General features: G+C 45.4%; 1 protein-coding gene across 4 annotated transcripts in view; it reads left to right on the forward strand.

Moving 5' to 3' along the window:
- The first annotated feature begins 5,512 nt into the window (after positions 1 to 5,512).
- The window catches only part of EFCAB2 (EF-hand calcium binding domain 2), a 120,158-nt gene continuing 103,710 nt past the window's right edge, over positions 5,513 to 21,960 (forward strand). The window contains exon 1 of one of the 4 annotated variants that reach the window (XM_008268165.4): positions 5,513 to 6,536. In XM_008268165.4, coding sequence (XP_008266387.1) covers positions 6,512 to 6,536 — 25 coding nt within the window. In that variant the 5' untranslated portion in view covers positions 5,513 to 6,511. Of the gene's footprint in view, positions 7,050 to 9,692; positions 9,727 to 21,960 lie in introns of those variants that run through there. The other 3 variants (XM_008268166.4, XR_011381545.1, XM_051820814.1) reach the window with 3 other exon arrangements.

Consider the following 21,960-nt stretch of genomic DNA (forward strand, 5'->3'; position numbering starts at 1 on the left):
ACAGTGAATTTCCTTGTAAGATCTTTAAACTTTTCAAAGCTTTGTTACATCTATCAAGTCTGGCAAAAACTCTAAAGATACTGAGTTTGGAGACTGCTGTTCTGTTTTTTCTGGGTTTACGTTTTAAAGCGATTCCGTGACTTGTTTGTGATCAGGAGGTCAGTATACAGCAATGCCCAAGGAAAATCCAGTTTTTGTTTGTTGATGCCGGTAGTCTGCCCTTATCTGTGGTTTCATGTGCCAGTTTCACTTACCAGTGGCCAGCCACAGTCTGAAAATATTAAACAGAAAAGTCCAGAACTAAACAATTCAGCAGTGTTAAGTTGCGAGCTCTTCTTCATAGCGTGATGAAATAGTAGTAGTAGTAGTTGGGTGCCATCCCACTGGGGGTGTAAACCATCCCTTTATCCAGTGGCTGCACACCGCACGCACTCCTCAGCTCTTAGAGCCACCACTGTCGTGGCATCACAGGGCTTGTGTTCAAGCACTCCTTATTTGACTTCGTCATGGCCCCAAATCCAAGAGTAGAGATGTTGGCAATCTGGATGTGCCAGAGAAGTGGGAAAGTCCTTCCTTCAAGTGGATACGGTCTCCATTTAATAAGGAAAGGGGACAGCTATTTGGGTCAGCAGCTAAGACGCCACTTGGAATGCTCACATCCCATATCAGAATGTCTGGTTTGATCCCAGCTGCGCTCTGATCCGACTTCCTGCCAGTGTACGTCCTGGGAGGTGGCAGGTGACTGCTCAAGTCCCTGGGTCCCTGCTACCCACGTGGGAGATCCAGATTGAGTGCTGGGCTTCTGGCTTAGGCCTGGCTTGGCTATTGTGGGCATGCGGGAAGTGAACCAGAGGATGTTAGATGTCTCACTGCCTTTCAAATAAAATGAAAATAAATAATTTTATTGAAATGAAAGAAAAAATCATTTGCTGATGTTTCTAAGATTTATGGAATGTTAATATTAATTTTTCCTTGTTCCTAATTTATAAATTAAAAGTTTATCGCAGGTATGTCTGTAAAGGAAAAAGCATTGTCCCTGTAGAGCTTAGGGTCCAGTACCACCTACATTTTCAGGCATCCCCGGGGGGTCTTGGGACAGAGCCTGTTAGGTAGGGGAAAATGCTGTATTCCTACTCTGAGGAGATTTCAATTATTTCCGTACAATGGAAGCAGACATGGTGTGGGGGGGAGACTTTTTTGACTGTCACTCTGCAGTATTCACACCACTTACCCTTCCCACTTAACTGGAATGTTGAGTAACCAAGCCAGCTACCTTCAGAAGAAACATTTTCTGTGTTCTCCATGGGCACTCCACTGACGCCTGTCTGAATAGATTTAATTCACTGCACAAATTCAACTATGCAGAAGGCATAACCTGTACATATCCATCTGGTCCCATAGAATATCGTCCATCAGCTAAGTTTCTCAAAAACAGCATTCTAGCTTTTCTGATTTAGCCCTGATATTCCGAAATATTCTCAAGTGGGATTAAAAATAATTTTATGGTTCTGAGTTTCTGAAAATTGCTGAGATACCTAAGTGAAATAATGCTTTGGCAGTGTATAATATTACAAAATCACTCAAGCTGTAGTTCAGAAGCAAAATATATTGTAAGGAAAAAGCATGGTTATAGTTTGCCATTGACCAAAACAAGCTAATAATATTAAAAAAAAGAGTTAAAATGTAATATGGGGGCTGGCGCTGTGGTGTAGCGGGAAAAGCCTCCACCTGCGGTGCCGGCATCCCATATGGGCACCAGTTCGAGACCTGACTGCTCCACTTCCGATTCAGTCTCTACTATGGCCTGGGAAAGCAGTAGAAAATAACGCAAGTCCTTGGGCCCCTACACCTAGGTGAGAGACCCAGAAGAAGCTCCTGGCTCCTGGTTTTGGATCGGCCCAGCTTTAGCCATTGCAACCGTTTGGGGAGTAAAACAGTGGTGGATGATCTCTCTCTCTCTCTCTGTCTTTCTGCCTCTGCCACTCTGTAACTCTGCCTTTCAAATATATAAATAAATAAATACTTAAAAAAAAGTGTAAGATTTCTACAAAGACAGTGGAAAGTTGAGTCAAATATCAGTATAGGAGCCTGCATGTGGCACAGGGAGTTAAGCCACTGTTTGTGACACCAACATCCCCTATTGGAGCATTAGTTCAAGTCCTGGTTGCTCCACTTCTTATCCAGACCTCTGCTAGTGAGCCTGGGAAAGCAGCAGAGGAAGCCCCTGCCACTCACATGGGAGACCTAGATGGAGTTCTAGACTCCTGGCTTCAGCCTGGGCCAGCTCTGGCCATTGCAGCCATTTGGGGAGTGAACCAGCAAATGGAAGATCTCTCTGTCTCTCTGTCTCTCTCTTTGTAAATATTTATTTTATTCATTTGAAAGGTAGAGTTACAAAGAGAGGGGGAGAGAGAGAGAGAGAGAGAGCGCGAGCTAGCTCTTCCATCCATTGGTTCACTCCTCAAGTGGCTGCAATAGCCAGGACTGGGCCAGGCTGAAGCCAGGAGCCAGGAGCTTCTTCTGTGTCTCCCACACGGGTGCAGGGGCCTAATAACTGGGCCATCCTCCAATACTTTCCCAGGCACATTAGCAGGGAGGTGGATTATAAGTGGAGAAGCCAAGACTCGAACTGGCACCCATACAGGATGTTGACATCACAGGTGGTGCTTTTTTTTTTTTTTTTTTTAAGATTTATTTATTTATTTTGAAAGAGTTACACAGAGAGAGGAGAGGCAGAGAGAGAGAGAGAGAGGCCTTCCATCTGCTGGTTCACTCCCCAGCTGGTTGCAATGGCTGGAGCTGCGCCGATCTGAAGCCAGGAGCCAGGAGCTTCTTCCGGGTCTCCCATGTGGGTGCAGGGCCCCAAGGACTTGGGCCATCCTCCACTGCTTTCCTGGGCCTTAGCAGAGAACTGGACAGGAAGTGGAGCAGCCGGGTCTCAAACTGGCGTCCATATGGGATGCCAGTGCTTCAGGCCAGGGTGTCAACCCACTGCACCACAGTGCCGGCCCCAGGTGGTGTCTTAACCTGCTACACCACAGCGCCGGCCCCCCTCTGTCACTCTTTCAAATAAATAAAGAAAAAAAAAAAGATCAGCATAATGCAGATGATTTCTCAATGGCACTGTGGACCTTTATTTTACTATTTGGGTAATCATTTTTATCTGGAAATATTTTCAGCATTGTGTACTTTTATGTGTAATCAGCTAATTAAGTAGTTGAGAAGTATGTCCTAAGCATGTCCCCAGTTAGGCTGGGTACTGAGGATATAGAAAAGGTGTGAAAGATTAAGCTCTGGTCTTCAAAACTAATGAGGGGGGTTAGTTAATTTACTTTTTTTTTTTTTTTTTTTTTTTTTTACTCACTGAAGCCTGGAGCAACAGTATGGTAAATGTGCTCTAGGAGTTGAGAAGCAAAGATTGATGTGGTTTGGAGTAACTTAAAAAGCTTTGGTGATTAAATTTAGTAAAATAGCTAAAAATATTGTGGGAGGAGTTTGCAGAGAAATCTGTTTTTTTTTTTTTTTTAAAGATTTATTTATTTATTTGAAGGGCAGAGTGACAGGAGAGAGAAATTTCATTTGCTGGTTCACTCACCAAATGGCCTCAATGGCTGGAACTGGGCCAGGCTTGCTTCTTCCGGGTCTCCCACAAGGGTGCAGGGCCCCAAGCACTTGGGCCACTTTCCATTGCTTTCCCAGGTGCATTAGCAGGGGGCTGACTCTGAGGCAGAGCGGCTGGGACCCTAGTGCTCCCAATATGGGAGCAGGTGTCACAAGCAGTGGCTTAACCCGCTGGGCCACAACACAGTTCAACTCTTAGAATAATAAATTGAGCTTTTAAATTTTTATATAAGAGTATAAGAGTTTCATTCATTTTTTTTTTTTTTTGACAGGCAGAGTGGACAGTGAGAGAGAGAGAGAGAGAGAGAGAGAGAGAAAGGTCTTCCTTTGCCGTTGGTTCACCCTCCAATGGCCGCGGCGGCTGGCGCACCGCGGCCGGCGCACCGCACTGATCCAATGGCAGGAGCCAGGAGCCAGGTGCTTCTCCTGGTCTCCCATGGGGTACAGGGCCCAAGCACTTGTGCCATCCTCCACTGCACTCCCTGGCCACAGCAGAGAGCTGGCCTGCAAGAGGGGCAACCGGGACAGAATCCGGCGCCCCGACCGGGACTAGAACCGGGTGTGCTGGCGCCGCAAGGTGGAGGATTAGCCTAGTGAGCCACGGCGCCGGCTCAGGGTTTCATTCTTATTAACCTGTACTGCCAATACTTACACACAAAAAAATACAATGCAAATGGACAAACTGCCTTACTTGCAATGAATGTTGTAGATGTGGATCTTCTCAACAAGTCCCCGTGAAGACTAATTCTTAATTGTTGATCTATGTATTATTTGAGATAAAAAAACTGAGGAGTTGTTCCAGGCACCAGGGACATATGGCTGAGTGAAGCAGTTCCCTCCTCTGGAGGGAGGAAAGCCATAGCAAATCAGCGTGAGAAGCTCCCTGAGGAAGGGGTTGAGAGGGCAAACTTGAAGGAGTAGGTGACCTTGAAGGTCATCAGCAGGACAAGCAGCAGGGGACAGCAGTTTGTGGGAGAGTGCCTGCTGGTGCACGGAGAGCTGGGGACAGGCATTCCAGAAAGAAAAAAGCCTGCCAACAGCTAAGCAAAGCCAGAGCAGTGACAAGTGAGCCCGAGAGCAGATTTGGAGTTTCCTACTTTCTTCAAACCCTTCCTTATTTATATGGAGAGCCTTTAAAAATAAATAATTAGCACACAATGAGTGTAGGATTTAAATATAAATGAATGTTAATGAGTATTTCTGGGTATTAAGAACATACTATATACAATTGGAATCATTTTATGTAAGCATTTATCTTCCAATACAAGCTATTTTGTGATGATTCAATTGTTTATATTCAAATTCACACAGAATGCTGATCACAGCACCAAATGATATCTTCAATAGGAAAATGCATTTTTTAAAGGATTTATTTATATGAAAGTTACTTAGAGGGAGACATGCTGATTCACTCCCTAGATGGCTGCAATGGCTGGGGCTAGGCCAGGCCAAAGCCAGGAGCCAGGTGCTTCAACCCAGCCTCCCTCATTAAATGGCAGGAGCCCAAACACCTGGGCCAACTGCTGCTTTCCCAGGTTGATTTGCAGGGAGCTGGATTGGAATTGGAGCAGCTGGGACTTGAACCAGAGCCCCTATGAGACAGGTGGTGGCTTTATGCGCTGTGTCACAACACCATCCCCCCAAATGTGTATTTTTATAATGAAGAATACAGTCAGTTTGCTTTAGGGCTTACTCAGATTACAGAACCAGAATAAAAGGAGCACTAAAAACTGTTAATAAAATCATTAAATATGTTGTATTTCGAAGGCCTCTTAAAAAGTTATGGTTACCGGTTTATAAATCAGTTTTATGTTACAAATTGTTTAGCACATACACATACACACTGAAATACATACACATTGAAATAGTTTGAATAAATGACTCGTTTGAAACACATCATCAGGATTTTATTGAAAGCTCTTTTTCAGAAGAAAATATCCTAGTGAACATAGCCTAAAAAGAAAAAAACTGCCATGACACTGTCACAGCTGCCGAGTTTCAGGAAAGCACTTTTGAAAACTCCTATGATAACAACGCAGGTCAAGCCAGATTTCACCAGAAAAAAACACATTTAAACGTATGCAACACCGAGCACAACCCAGCCCCATTTTTGTTGCTAGGAGAACCTTCTATTTTGTATCAGGCATCGCAGCCTTGACGACGCAATGTTTGCGCGTATTTTGCACATGTTTTTCTACAGCGACTCCTCTCCCGCAGTAATAATAGTCGAATGGCTCTGGTTTCCTCTTGCGCCCGGCCCAGTTTTTCCGTTGCAGCCCCAGTTCTCACAGGCGGCGGGGCGCTCGCTGGCTCGCTCGCTCCGGGACAGGGCGGCGCGGACCGGGGGACCAGCGCGGCTGTGAATGGGGAGGGAGGAGGCTGGAGGGCGGCTCGGGTCTGCCCCCCTTACCCCCCCAGGAGCTGAGCTCTTCACCCAGCAGCTCTGGCTGCGTTTCCAAATCGGCAGTTTGGGGAAAAGAAAAAAAAAAAAAAAGCAACGCCACGTCTTGCAAACACGAGGGGAGGGGGCGAGCACTCTGTGCGCGCGCGGCCCCCAAGGGGTGAGAAAGGAGGGGCCCGGAACCTTGTGAAATAAACTCCCCTAGACCCAAAGTCCCCGGGCTCGGGCCCCCGGGCTGGAGGGCGACACCGGGTCCAACGGCCGACCCGCCGGCGGCGCGCGCGCCCGAGGGTCGTGGCGGGAAGCGCGCCAGCTCCCAGTGTTCCCTCTACCGCCGCCCGGGGTCTTCCTTCCCCACGATTCCGAGCCACCCCGCCTCCAGGGTGCGCGGGGGTGCGCGGGGGAGGGGACCCGCAGGGGGCAAGGACGCCGGGACCGACGTTAACCGTTAACGGTGGGCTTCTCCCCGGCGACCGGCGCGGCTACAAGATGGCGGATGATAGAGAAGGTACAGGTAGGCGCGCCGAGGGGAGGGCTGCCCTCGTCGCCCGCTGCGACCCGGGGCTGTCCCGGCCGGGGAGGGGCGGGCCACCCTCCATCTTGTCCCTGCCGCGGGAAAAGGGTGGCCTCCGGAGGGTGCCCTCCCGCCCCCGGCCCCGCAGCCCGCCCGGGCCGCCGCCGGGCCCCGCCCCTCCCCTCCCCTCCCCCGCCCCCGCCAGCGGCGTCCTCCTCCCCCGCCCGCGGAGGCCCGGCCTGCTGCAGCGCGGGCTGCGGAGGAGGCGCCGGCCCGCGGACGCTGATAATGGCGTCGTTGTTCACGGTCGCCGCCGCCGCCTCCACACCCTGGTCGGGGTCTCGCTGCCGCAGGCGCCACACCAGCAGCTGTCCCGGCTGTGGGCACCGGGGGGCCGGCCTGGCCGGGGACGGGTTCTGGCCGCCCAAATCTGGCGGAGTCCGCTCAGCCCGCGCTGAAGCCCCGCCCCGGCCCCGGCTGGATGGCGTTTGCGGCCACCATCTTGCCGCCTCGGTGAGGACGCGAGAGGACGGCCTCGGGGTCACAGCCGCTCCTGCCGCGCCTCTCTGGTGGTGGGACTCGGGGCTGCACCTCGTCCGGCATCTTAAAAACACAGAAACAGTAACGGCCCACGCAGCTGTTCATAAAGAGGGAAAAAGCGAGAGCGGGCGGGGCCGCGCTTGCGCCGCGGTGCGCGGGGCGGTCTGGCCGGGTTGCGGCGGGCCGAGAGGATTGATGTGTTGCCCGTGCGGAGCCGCGGATCCCTAACATCCACGTTTAGTTTTCAAGGGCCCGGACGTTGTCTTTAATTCAGGGCTGTGATTTAAAATCGGGTCCTCGGTTAACCGTCCTCTTAGTCACGCCAAAATAATTGTTTGATAATTGGCAAAAACACCGAAAGAATTACGAGACCGTAGAATCGAACATCTTAGAAGTGAAAAATCACACTCTACTTTGGTTTCCTTTTTGGAGCCTTCAGAAAAGCTCTATTTTTTTTTTTTTTTAAATCAAAGAACAAAGGTAGTTTGGGCTCACAGCTAGGGTTTACGTGAGCTCCCCAGTCATGGTGAGCCCAGAAGATCTGCGCAGACAAACGTGAAACCGTGCCAAAGGCCTACTTACTTGATGACAGGCATACTGATTTTTATAGTAATCCGGGAAGGCAGGCTTATTTTATTCATTTTGCTTTTAGCAAGACTTAACCCAGAAAACGGGATGTTATTTTGATCTATTGTTATTATGTACCAAAAAGGAGAAAAATCATCACAGATTTTTTTTTTTAAATCTGATCAACCTAAAAATTTTTTTTTAAAGAGGTTGGGAGCTTCCCATTTTTTTCAGTTTTCAACGAATACTTTTTTCTGTTGAAAATTAATTTGGATGAAGATGTAGTTATGTGTATAACCATAGAAGAAGTAATAAGTGGTGAAAGCTGGCTGTCTTTTATTCAGTTGTCATTTGTTTAATGCTTGTCCTATGGAAGGCAGATTCAACACAGATGACAAGGACATCGAGGTCAGTGAGGGAGATAACACACACAAATGGGAGGGGACAGGTAACCAGGCTGAACAACTTTTGTGCCCAACATTATGGCAGGTGTAATGGACTCAGGCAATCTGGGCGTCACTGGGAGCTTACCAGAAATGAGCGGTCTCAGGCACTGCCCTAGACCTACCAAATCAGAGACCTTGTTCTAATGTATCCCTGGGTGCTCCATATGTGCATTAAAGTTGGGGAAGCATTGTTGTGTGCTGTATCTCATTTATTCTTAAAACAGTTTTATAAGGATATTACTCATGTAATGAAATACCACACAGCACTTTATAAATATGCACACTTTTTATATTTCAGAACTTTTTAATAAATTCTGTTTATGTGAATTTTAAAAAACTCAGGAGACAACTAACTGCAGTCTGAAGGGTATGAGGAAATAAATGGGGACTCATTTGGTGATATATCTTTGAGAGGACATTGCATTCCTATATTTGATTCTCAGTTCTTTTATTTTTTATTTTTTTGACAGGCAGAGTGGACAGCGAGAGAGAGAGACAGAGAGAAAGGTCTTCCTTTACCGTTGGTTCACCCTCCAATGGCCTCTGCGGCTGGCGTGCCGATCCGAAGCCAGGAGCGCCAGGTGCTTCTCCTGGTCTCCCATGCAGGTGCAGGGCCCAAGGACCTGGGCCATCCTCCACTGTACTCCCGGGCCACAGCAGAGAGCTGGACAGGAAGAGGAGCCACTGGGACAGAATCTGGCGCCCCGACTGGGACTAGAACCTGGGGTGCCGGCACCGCAGGTGGAGGATTAGCCTATTGAGCTACGGTGTCAGCCAGTTCTTTTATTTTTTAAAGATCTTTTTAAAGCGTGAACCTTTTTTTTTGTAGAAATTTTTATTTATTTATTTGTTTGAGAGAGTAGCAGAGAAAAGAGAATGATAGAGAGATCTTCCATCCTCTAGCTCACTCCCCAAATGGCTGCACAGGATGGGACTGTGTCAGGTCAAAACTTGGAGCCCAAAGCTTCATCCGGGTCTCCTACGTGGGTGCAGGGGCCGAAGCATTGAGCTGTCTTCTGTGGCTTTCCCAGGCACATTAATAGGGAGCTAGCTGGATTGCAAGTGGAGCATGGAGGACTTGAGCCAGCTCCCTTATGGGAAGCAGGCATTGCAGTTGGTGGCTTTACCAGCAGGGTCATACGCCAGCCCCATGAATTACCCCTCCTTTTTTGAAAGGGTTTATTTATTTTATTTGAAAAGCAGAGTTACAGGGGGGAGGGGGGAGAGATAGCCAGCCAGACAAATCTTCTATCTGCTGGTTCACTGTCCAAATGATCTCAACGACCAGGGCTGGACCAGGCTGAAGCCAGGAGTCAGGAACCTGGAATTCCATCCAGGTCTCCAATATGGGTGCAAGGGGCCAGGTACTTATTTCATCTTCTACTTCTTTCCCAGGCACGTTAGCAGGGAGCTGGATTGGAAGTGGAGCAGTCAGCACTAGAACCCATGCCCATATGGGATGTCAGCGTCACAGGCAGCAGCTTAGCCTGTGGTGTCACAGTGCTGGCCCCTGGTTCTCAGTTCTGAAGGTTCAGAAATACATGTAACAGGTCAGAATCTGGATTGGAAGATTCACTCTAACTAGAAAAGACTGATATGCAAACCTGAATGATTGATTATGATTAGTTTAAGCAGTGGTACGTTGATGCATGGGCCAGAAAGCTAATTTCACTACCTAGTAGGCTATTATATGGGTAATACGTAAGCTTTGGAGGAGTGTGTTTATATTTCGGAAGATACTTTTCAAATTAGAATCAAACAGAAGATAGTTTTGAAGTGTATACCTATTACCCTCTAAGTTCCCAGAGAGCAGGTACTATTTCTGATCTATAACTGGCTGATTGGCAGAGTGCTTGGCATACATTAGGCATTCAAGTATATGTTAAATTCAGATTATTTGAACTAATCAAACATACCTAAAAGTACGTTAATCTAGTTTCTCTTTTTTTGTTTAAGCTATATGATTCTATCTCATTTGGTTTCATAAACTTTTTTTTAGTGCCAGAGTATGCCCTGGCATGTCTTTAAAAGAAACTATTATAAAGATCTCTTTGTAGAGATATACATGTGTTTTATATGTTCATAGTTGATCTTGAGGGTTTTTAAAAGTTGTAAGAGAGGAGTAAGTTTCCATAGCCATCGTATCCAGCTCCTCTTCAACATTTAAGGATTGATGTTGATATAAGTATTGAAAATAGGGGTTGGCTTTGTAGTGTAGCGGGTAAAGCTGGTGCCTGCAATGCTGGCATCTCATATTGGCATTGGTTCCACTCCTGGCTGCTCTACTTCCCCTCTGGCTCCCTGCTTACAGCCTTGGAAAAAGCAGCAGAAGATGGCCTGAGAACATGTCCCCTCCCCCGCGCACCCTTGTGGGAAGAAATTCTTGGCTCCTGGCTTTAGCTGTTGCAGCCATTTGGGGAGTGAACCAAGCAAATGGAAGTTGTCTCTCTCTCTGTTTCTCCCTCTCTGTCTCTATAACTCTGACTTTCAAACAAATAAATCTTTCAAAAACAATACTGAGGGGCTGGTGCTGTGGCTTAGTGGGTGAAGCTGCTGCCTGCAGTGCTGGCATCCCATATGGGTGCCAGTTCAAGTACCAGCTGCTCCACTTCCTGTCCAGCTCTCTGCTATGGCCTGGGAAAACAGTAGAAGATGGCCCAAGTGCTTGGGCCCCTGCACCTGCAGGAGAGACCTGCAAGAAGCTCTTTGCTCCTGGCTTTGGATCCGTCCAGCTCTGCCCATTGCGGCCATTTGGGGAGTGAACCAGCTGCTGAAAGCTCTCTCTCTCTCTCTCTGCCTCTCTGTAATTCTGCCTTTCAAATAAATAAATAAATCTTTAAAAAATAGGAAATATTGAAAAAAATACTGAAAATGTTGTTTAAGAAAATTAAATTAACCTATTAGAAGGACTATTATGCTTTATTAATAAAACTTTTCTATAAGATTTTTTTTTTAGATTTACTTTATTTATCTGAAAGAGGTACAGAGAGAGGTAGAGACAGAAAGAGAGGTCTTCCATCCGCTGGTTCACTCCCCAGATGGCCGCAATGGCTGGAGCTTCGCCAGTCCGATGCCAGGAGCTTCTTCTGGGTTTCCCCCATGGGTGCAGGGTCCCAAGGACTTGGGCCATCTTCTACTGCTTTCCCAGGCCATAGCAGAGAGCTGGATTGGAAGAGGAGCAGCTGGGATTAGAACCGGCGCCCATATGGGATGCCAGCGCCTCAGGCCAGGGCTTTAACCTACTGTGCCACAGCACCAACCCCTCTATAAGATATACTTAAAGCGTTAATGCCTATTTGTAGCATTTTATGCCTTTTTTGCATTTTTATAGTTTAACATAGTATGATTTATTTTCCTAGATTAAGAAATTTATATAATTATGTTAAAATAATTAAATTTTAGAATTAAGTTAAATTTTAAAAATCACTTAGTTTTTTTAACTAAATGTTTGAAATGAGAGAGAAAAATTATTGTTTTTTTTTAAATGTTTGTTTATTTTCATCTACCAAAAAGGTAGAGTGACAGAGAGACCTTATATCTGCTGGTTCACTCCCCAAATGCCTGCAACACCTGGGGCTGGGGCAGACCAGAGACAGGATCCTGGAACTCCTTATGGGTCTCTCATGTGGGTGGCAGGGGCCCAAGCACCTGGGCCGTCTTCTGGTGCCTTCCACATTGCATTAATAGGAAAGTAGCCAGGACTTGAATTAAGCAGTCTGATATAGGGAGTGGACATCCCACATGGCTAGTTAACCCACTGCACTATGATGCTTGCCCCAGAAAAAATTATTTTTGAAGTTTTACCATTTCCCTAAAGTTTCCTCACCCAGAACATTTTTACATTCCTTTGTTTTGTTTCGTTTTGTTTTTTTTTTAAATGGAAAATGAATGCTACTGTTGATTCTTTGGATCCTTAATCATGTTGGTTCTGCCTCCTAGAGAATTTTATATAGGACAGGAAGGCTCTTCTATTTGTAGTTCGATTCATGTCTAGGAAACAAATTGCTTAGGTATAAAAGTATAACTTTGGGAAGACTAGTGAACTTTGGAAGGTATGTGTTTTTTAGTAAGTTGCAGATACTGAAAGCTCACTCTAGAATTTACTGTTCGTTTATACTGAAATATTCTTTGTTACTTCATTTGCTTTGATAATGTTGCTTGATCAAGTGCTTCCCATGCAATGATCAGTTCCTAAATGGAAATGGTTTGGTAATATTTTTACAAAATATTTTCTGCATTATTTATGTATTATTTTTGTTTATTTGAAAAACAGAGTCAGAGCAAGACATAGAGACAGGCAGAGTTTTTTTTTTTTTTTTTTTTTTTTTAAGATTTTTTATTTGTTTGAAAAAGCAGAATTACAGAGAGAGAAGGAGAGACAGAGGTCGATCGATCTTCCATCTGTTGGTTCACTCCCCAAATGGTCACAGTGGCTGGGGCTGTGCAAGGCCAAAGCCAGGACATCTTCCAGGTCTTCCATGTGGGTACAGGGCTAAGCACTTGGGCCATCTTCTGCTTTCCTATGTGCATTAGCAGAGAGCTGGATTGGAAGAGGAGCAGCTGGGACTCCCAACTGCCGCCTATATGGGATCTTCTATTCACTGGTTCACTCTGCAAATGCATGCAACAGCTCGGTCTGGGCCAGGCCAAAGTCAGTAGCCTGGAACCCAGTCTAGGTCTCCCATGTGGGTGGTAAGGGCTCAAGAACTTTACTGTGACCTGCTGCCTGCCAGGGTGTGCATTAGCAGGAGGCTGGAATCAGAGGAGGAGCCAAGACTGGATCCCCGTCACTCTAATATGGGATACTGGAGTCCCAAGCAGTGTCTTAACTACTCGTGCCAAATGTTTATCCCTTTGTTAATGGTATTTTTTTGTTTCCTTGTTGTGCCACTTACTGAAAATATAACATTTGGAAATCAAAATTGAAAAATAGAAATTACAGGGGCTGGTGCTGTGGCGTAGTTGATAAGGCTGCCGCCTGCAGTGCCGGCATCCCATATGAGCTCCAGTTCGTGTCCTGGCTGCTCCACTTCCAGTCCAGCTCTCTGCTGTGGCCTGGGAAAGCAGTAGAAGATGGCTCAAGTCCTTAGGCCCCTGCACCCGCCTGGGAGACCTGGAAGAAGCTCCTGGCTCCTGGCTTCGGATTGGTACAGCTCCAGCCCTTGCAGCCAATTGAGGAGTGAACCAGCAGATGGAAGACCTCTCTCTCTCTCTGCCTCTCCTCTCTCTGTGTAAGTCTGACTTTCAAATAAATAAATGAATAAATCTTTTTTTAAAAAAAGAAAAAATAGAAATTAGTGTAAGTATTATTGAAAGATTTCCCCTAAATAGTAATTGTTGGTAGTGCGGAGTATGTAATATGTGGGATAGTATAAAGGATGAGCTTTGGAGTAAGACCTGAATTTGAATTCTGTCTTCCTCAAGTTCTTACTGTCTGGTCTTAGTTTAAACCTAAGGAGCCTCAGGTTCCTCAGTTGTAAGTTGGGGATAATTATGCCTATTTCACGATGTTGTAATGCAGTCATTGTTTTCTTATTCATACTTATATCCCCATCACCCATCACAATGTCTGGTACTAAAGAAATGCGAAATAAATAGGAAAGATGGGGATGGCTTTGTGGCTTATCGAATAAAGCTGCCCACCTACACTGGAGGCATCCTATATGGGTGCCAGGCACTGGTTCTTGTGCCGGCTGCTCCACTTCCAATCCAGCTCCCTGCTAATGCACCTGGGGAGGCAACGACTGGGGCTGGGCCAGCCCGAAGCCAGGAGCTAGGAATTGCATCCTGATCTCCCGTTTGGGTGGAAGGAGCTCATGTACTGAACTGTCACTCCTTGCTTCCCAAGTGCATTAATAGGGAAGCTGGATTGGAGCACACAGTAGTTAGGACTCACCAGCACTCAGATGTGGGATAGGGACGTCCCAAGTGGTGCTTAACCTGCTGCACCACAACGCTGGCCACAATAATTCATAATATTTTTAAGAAGGACATTGAAGTATCATCTCACACTCATTAGCTATTATCAGAAAAAAAAAGTGTTGGTGATGATGTGGAGAAGTTGGGACCCTTGTGCACTGTTAATGGGAATGTAAAATGATGAAGTGTCTACAGAAAACAATATGGTATGTCCTTAAAATTAAAAACAGAATTACCATTTGACCCAGAAATGCAACTTCTGGGTATATACTTAAAGAATTGAAAGGGGGCTAGTGTGTGGCATAGTGGGTAAGGTCATCGCCTGCAATACTGGCATCCCATATGTGCACCAGTTAGTGTCCTGGCTGCTCTGCTTCTGATCCAGCGCCCTGCTGATGGCCTGGGAGAGCAGCAGGAGATGACCCAAGTGCTTGGACTGCTGTACCCATGTGGGAGACTTGGAGGAAGGTCCAGGCTCCTGGCTTGGGTCTGTCCCAGTCTTGACTGTTGCAGTCATCTGGGGAGTGGACCAGTAGATGGAAGATCTTGCTCTCTGTCTGTCCCTCTCTTTTTCTGTAACTCTGCCTTTCAAATAAATAAATCTTAAAAAAAAAAAAAAAAAGAAACGGAAAGTAGAGTCTTAAAGAGGTTATTTGTAACCCCTGTTTGTAGGAACATTATTCATGATAGCCAAAGGTGGAAGCAACCCAAATATCCATCCAGGTATGGGTGGATAAACAACACGTGGTCTGTAATACAATGGAATATTATTCAGCCTATAACGAAGGAAATTCTGACACAGGCCGCCACGTGGATGAACCTTGAGGACATTATATTAAACCAAAAAAGCCAGTCAGAAATACAAATACTGTATGATTCCAGTTGCATGAGGTACCTCATGGAGACAGAAAGTAGGTTAGGGCTGCCATGGCCTCAGGGGAGGGAGTGACAAGAAGTTGTTTAAGTAGTATAGAGTTCCAGTTTTGCAAGATCAAAATAGTGCTGGAGCTTGATTGTGCAGCCATGTGAATGTACTTAGCACTTCTGAACTGTGTAGTTAAAAACAGTTAAGATGGTATATTTTATATTATGAGTATTTTTTAAAAATGGAAATGTTTACTGCATTCAAAATGAGAACAAATGTCAGTACTTTTTTTCTGGAAAAAAATCAGTTTTGGAAAACCTGATATCCACATGCTATGATATTTAATGTACTGCTGAGTATTTATCCTTAGCAGTACATATATGTTTTTTAAAGATTTATTGATTTCTTTGAAAGAGTTACAGAGAGAGAGAGAGACTGAGAGAGAGAGAGAAAATGAATCTTCCATCCGCTGGTTCACTTCCTAAGTGGCTTCGATGACCAGGGCAGAGCCAGGCTGACGTCAGGAGCCTGGAACCTCTTCCAGGTCTTCCACATGGGTGCAGGGGCCCAAGAACTTGGGCCATCCTCCTCTGCTTTCCCAGATACATTGGCAGGGAGCTAGATTGGAAGTGGAGTAGCTGGGGCTCAAACTGGTACTCATATGGAATGCCGGGATGGTGGCTTTACCTGCTATGCCACAGTGCTGGCTCCCATTCCAGTATATTCTGAGAAAAAAAAAATCTGTAATACAAAACCTCTCAATGTAAAGTTATTCGTAAAGTTGAAAATATGGGTTTAATTTACTTGTCCAATAAATGGAAGATACAGAGTAAATTGTTATAGTCTGGCCTGTTGGGTCGTAGTCATTTAAAGCAACATCTAAAAAAATTTGTGGGCCAGCACCACAGCGTACTAGGCTAATCCTACGCCTGTGGCGCCGGCACACCAGGTTCTAGTCCCGGTTGGGGTGCCGGATTCTGTCCCGGTTGCCCCTCTTCCAGTCCAACTCTCTGCTGTGGCCCAGGAAGGCAGTGGAGGATGGCCCAAGTGCTTGGACCCTGCACCTGCATGGGGGAGCAGAAGGAAGTACCTGGCTCCTAGCTTCGGATCGGTGCAGTGCACAGGCCATAGTGGCCATTTGAGGGGGTGAACCAGCGGAAGGAAGACCTTTCTCTCTGTCTCTCTCTCTCACTGTCTAACTCTGCCTGTCAAAAAAAAATTTTTTTGTGTAAATGGGTGAGGACTACACAGGTCATGGGAGATGATTGTATCAGGGTGAGTAGATTTTTATGGGCATTAAAAAATCTTCTTATTATAATTATAATGCCATTTCTACAAAACTGTTTTTGTTGTAGAAAGTTTTAATTTCTTTTCACATTAAGCATTGTTTATCACAGTCAGCTAACAGAAATTACTTTATTAGTCAAGATTACATTATAAAATTAAAGATAAAAGTTTGTTATAAAAAACCTCATTTAATGTGAATTATTTCTACAAAACTTTTAAAGCCTTCTTAATATGCTAATTACAAATTATTATTACCCATTTGCAAAAGCATATTTACTAAATCTGTACTTGACAATACTTTGTAAAACTTTATTATGGGTTTTATAGATATTAAGACTAATAAAGTAACTTATTAAGCACAGTAATAAATTTGGGAGTCTAAAGACCTAGGCTAGGATTTTACCAGTCTTTTTCCCGATTCTACTTGGATTTGTCACTTAATTTCTCTGAACTTCAGTTCAAAGAATTTCTAGTCTAATGAAGAAAACAAAGCTTAGGAGATAATAATGTGATAAGTGCTATGATAGTGGCATTTATACAGTGACTGGGTACCTTGGGAGAGTCACCTGTTTCACACACACACCCTTGAAATTATAGCCCCCTTTTATTCCTTCTCATACTTTTCCCTTCTCTTCATATTGTGGTTTATAATTACCTCTCTGTGTGCTGTTTGATGTCCACTTCTAGACCTCTAAGTCATAAGAGGCTAGGGATCATGCTTTTGTTACTTCCAGTATGGCTGGAATTTAGGACGAGTTAGGAGGTGCGGTAGGCTTTTAAATTTTAGTCTTAAATCATTGTCCCATGAAAGATTTTTCACAAGAGATACAATCATACTTATTGTTTAGAAAAATTACTTGAGCAAGTGTGTTGAGTGGATGAGAGTGGGACAGTATTGAAGTCCCAATATAGTAGCTCCGAAAGACGTGACCCTGAACCAAAGTAATGGGAGTCAGGAGTGAAGAAGAAGCTAGATATAATTGATAGATTTTGTAATAGGTTGGATGTGAATGTTGGGTCAGATCAGAGGAAGGAATGACTCTCAGGTTTCTTGGGTAACAAAGAGAAGAAACAGGAATTACCATGTTATGTAAACAATGGCTCTAGGCTAATCCTCCACCTAGCGGCGCCGGCACACCAGGTTCTAGTCCCGGTCGGGGCGCCGGATTCTGTCCCGGTTGCCCCTCTTCCAGGCCAGCTCTCTGCTGTGGCCAGGGAGTGCAGTGGAGGGTGGCCCAGGTGCTTGGGCCCTGCACCCCATGGGAGACCAGGAAAAGCACCTGGCTCCTGGCTCCTGCCATCAGATCAGCGCGGTGCGCCGGCTGCGGCGGCCATTGGAGGGTGAACCAACGGCAAAGGAAGACCTTTCTCTCTGTCTCTCTCTCTCACTGTCCACTCTGCCTGTCAAAACAAAACAAAACAAAACAAAACAAAAAACAAACAAACAAAAACAAAACAAAAAAAACAATGGCTCTAGTCTTGCACATACTGCATTTAGGTGCCTATGGTACATCTTGATTGAGTTATAAGATAGACAGCAGTGTGTGCTTGATATATAAATATCTCCTGAATGAAAAATGAGAAAGATTGGTGCTAGGTTGTTTGAATGCATCCCTCAATAAGTGGTTGTAGTCACGAGGGTGGAAATGCCTGGAGAAAACGGGTAGAGTGAAAAGAATGTTGACTGAACAGAGTAGGGAATACAGTCAGAACTCTGGGTAGAGTCAGTAATTAAGCAGAGAAAAGAACCTGGAAATAAGATTGAAAGCACAAAGGCAGGCATTGTGGGATAGTGGATTAAAGCTGCTGCCTGTAGCTTCAGCATCCCATATGGGCATGGGTTTGACCAAGTCCTGGCTGTTGCACTTCCAATCCAGCTCCCTGCTACTGTGCCTAGGAAAGCCACAGAGGAGCTCTTGGCTCCTGGCTTTGGCTTGACCAAGCCCTGGCCATTGTGGCTGTTTGGGGAGTGAACCAGCAGATGGAAGATATCTCTCTGTGTTTCTCCCCCTCTCACTCTAACTCTGCCTTTCAAATAAAAAAAAAATTGAAAGCATAATTAGCAAAATTGTGGGAAAACAAGAAAACTAAGGATAGGAAAAACTTCATGAAGAAAGTTCTCAAAAGGGTTAAAAAAAAAAAAAAAGAACCCAGCAACCCAAAACAACCCAGTAGTTAACATTTGTAGAGCACTTACTCTGAAGTAGGCACTTCAGAGGCACAGTTTTTTATGTGGATTATGTAATTTAATCCTTAAAACAAACCTGTATGGGAGGTATATCTATTATCCTCTTTCAACAGATGAGTAAGTGGAAGCTTAGATACTTAAAGTAGACTTTTAATTTTAGCTTCAGCAGGTAGGAGATTGGAAATCATCACATCTGTTGCTGCTAGAGCTATAAACTGAAACACTTGGTGATCTGACACATTGATGGAGACTGAATGTGTGATACTTACTTTGAGAATGAGAAACTCCAGAAAGTCTTCAGACCTTCATATTTTCTTGGGTTTTACATCCAGGAGCCCTACCCAAGGTATCATGGTACAGTGCCAAGAAAGATCTTGTTGCCTAGCATGGGGAAAGGGAAAAAAATAGCTTCTAAATATGCTTAGAATGTTTGCTCTAATAAACACCTACTCTAGACTCTAGAGGGAAAAAACACTACCAGAATGTCATCCCATGTATCTACATTTGGTCAGTAGCAGTGCTGTTAGTCTTCCTGTCTTACCTCAGGATATGGGAGCAGTCTTACAAAACACTTCTGAAGGTCACAGCACAGAGATGCAATGCCACTAATTTAATTTTTAAAAAATTTATTTTATTTTATTTGAAAGGTTAGAGAGGGAAAGATTGAACATTCATTGGTTCGTTCTCCAAATGCCTGCAAGAGCCAGGGCTGGGCCAGGCCAAAGCCAGGAGCCCTGAGCTCCATTTGGGCCTCCCACATAGGTAGCAGGAGCCCAAGTGCTTGAGCTATCACCTGAAGCCTCCCAGGGTGTGCGTTTGCAGGGAGCTGTGATCAGAAATGGAGCAGAGACCCAAATCCAGGTGTACTGCTATGGATGTAGGTATCCCAAGTGGCATCTTAGCTACTGTGCCAGATGCCCACCCCCCTGACAGATGATGGTTATAGATCGCTTCTCCTTACCCAGATCTTACCACCATGCCAACAAGTGTTTTGGAAGACTAGGTCAGGGAAACCGGCTTCTAAGAGCAAGATGAAGCCATCCAAGCTTTTTAAACAGAAAGGCAACACAATTCACTTTATGTTTTTTTGTTTTTAAGTTTCAAAAATGTTTTATTTGTATGAAAGGCCATAGAAGAGCACTTCCATCTTCTAGTTTACTCCCTAAATGCCCCAAATGACCAGGACTAGGTAGAATCCCAGAGCCAGGAACTTAATCCACATCTCCTGACAGGGACCTGAGGGGGACTCAGTGATTTGAGCCATCACCTGCTGCCTCCCAAGGAGTGCATTATCAGGAAGCTATGGTCAGGAACCAGAGTCAGAAACCTAGGCACTCCTGTGTGGGACACAGGCGGCTGCTGCTGCTGCTGCTGCTTCTTTTTTAAAGTCCGTTACACAGAGAGAGAAGGAGAGGCAGAGAGAGAGAAAGGTCTTCCATCTTCCATCCACTGGTTCACTCCCTAATTGGCTGCAATGGCCAGAGCTGTGCCAATCTGAAGCCAGGAGCTAGGAGCTTCTTCTGGGTCTCCTGCACGGGTACAGGGGCCCAAGGACTTGGGCCATCTTCTACTGCTTTCCAGGCTATAGCAGCAGAGAGCTAGTTCGGAAGTGGAGCAGCTGGGTCTGGAACCTGTGCCCACATGGGATGCCGGCACTGCAGGCTATGGCTTTAGCCGCTATGCCACAGCACTGGCCCCAGGACACAGGCTTCTTAACCAGCATGTCAACTGTGACTTGGCTGTATTGTGGAAGACTGGAGCAGGGCAAGAGTGGAGGATGATTATGGTATCCTAGATGAGTTGGCTGCAGAAGAAATAGAGAAGGTTTCAGTCTGGAGATTCTAGGTTTGTGACTGGATGTGAGTACTTGGAGGAAACAGTTAGGGATGAATGAACACCTCTCCATTCCAACTGGTGACTCTTCTGGCCTCTCTCAGTCTCATCTTCAAGTCTGAGGTGGAGGACACTCTTACGTTTGTATAGTATCACCCATGTACCTTGCTGAGTTTTAGCACTGATCTGTTATAATTTACTGTAGCTGATCTGTTTTTCTTTTAAATCAGAACACATTTTATCGTGGATGATCAATAAACGTTTAATAAATGAAAGCACAAATTAACATAAAACTAGATGATGGTTGAACATAGCATTCCTTTAAAAATGTATTTATTATTTATTTGAAAGGCAGAGTTATAGAAAGACAGGGCTAAACAGAGATAGGGAGAGAGAGAGGTCTGTCTGCTGGTTCACTCCCCAGTGGTCACAACAGCTAGAGCTGGGTCAGGTCAGGCTGATGCCACAAGCCTGGAACTGCATCTGGGTCTCTCACATGGGTGCGGGGGCCCAAACACGTGGGCCATCGTCTGCTGCTTTCCCAGGCATAATAGCAGGGAACTGGATTGGAAGTGGAGTAGCTGGGACTTGCCGGCGCTCGTAAGGGATGCTGGCTTAGCAGGCAGCTGCTTTACCTGCTGCGCCACAACGCCAGGCCCATAGTATTCTGTTTTAAAAATTTTATTTATTTAACACATTTGAGAGACAGACAGAGGGGAAGTGAGCTTTAAGCAGCTCTTTTGCTCTCCACATGCCTCAATCTAGGTCTCCCACATGGGTGGCAAGAACCCAGTTACTTGAGCCATCACCACTGCTTCCCAGAGTCTTGCCTTGGCAGGAAGCTGGAATTGGGAGTGAAGCCAGGACTGAAGCCGGGCACTCCAGTGTGGGATACAGGTGTCCCAGGTGACATCTTAACTGCTAGTACAATTATGCGCCCAGTATTTCAGTTTTCAGCCTAGTAATTTAGTGATATTATTGTCTTTGAATCAAGTAGTTCATGAAATAAGAATTCATTAACTATCCACAAAAGACAGACAAAAAGTTTTTTTTTTCCCAGAATTTTTTCTGGAGTAGGTATTGCCATTACTTGGGGTCAAAACAGAACAACAACATGATTATACTTCAGCTAATTAACCTTGAGGGCATTTCTTTACCTTCTTTGTTCTATGCTTTAAACAGTTTTTATGGTAAGTATTCCTCTTGGGGCTTATTATTTTATCCTAATTTCTGTCGGTGGGATTTTGTGCACCTAGTTAAACATTTAAATATGTATACTGACATCTCAACTTTAGAAAAACTGAGCTGCATTATTTGTTTAAATGAACTGTCTTTTGCTTTTTTAAAGATTCATCTATTTTATTTGAAAGGCAGAGGCAGAGAGAGAGAGAGAGAGTGGAAGAGAGAGAGAGAGAATGAGAGAGACAGATATCTTCCATCTGCTGGTTCACTCCCCAAATGGCTGCAACTGCTGGAGCTGGGCTGAACTGAAGCCAGGAGCCAGGAGTTTCTTCCGGGTCTCCCGTGTGGGTGCAGGGGCCCAAGGACCTTGACCACCCTCCTCTACTTTCTCAGGCATGTTAGCAGGGAGTTGTTTCAGAAGTGGAGCAGTCGAGACTTGAACCGTCGCCTACATGGGATGCTGACACTGCAGGCGGCAGCCTTACCCGCTATGCCACAGTGCTGGTCCCTAAACAAACTGCTTTAAGCCACGTATTTGGCATGGAGGTTAAGACGCTGCTTGGGACATCCACATCTCCTATCAGAGAGCCTGGGTTT

The sequence above is a fragment of the Oryctolagus cuniculus genome, chromosome 13 (assembly GCF_964237555.1).
Source record: "Oryctolagus cuniculus chromosome 13, mOryCun1.1, whole genome shotgun sequence".
NCBI lineage: Eukaryota > Metazoa > Chordata > Mammalia > Lagomorpha > Leporidae > Oryctolagus > Oryctolagus cuniculus.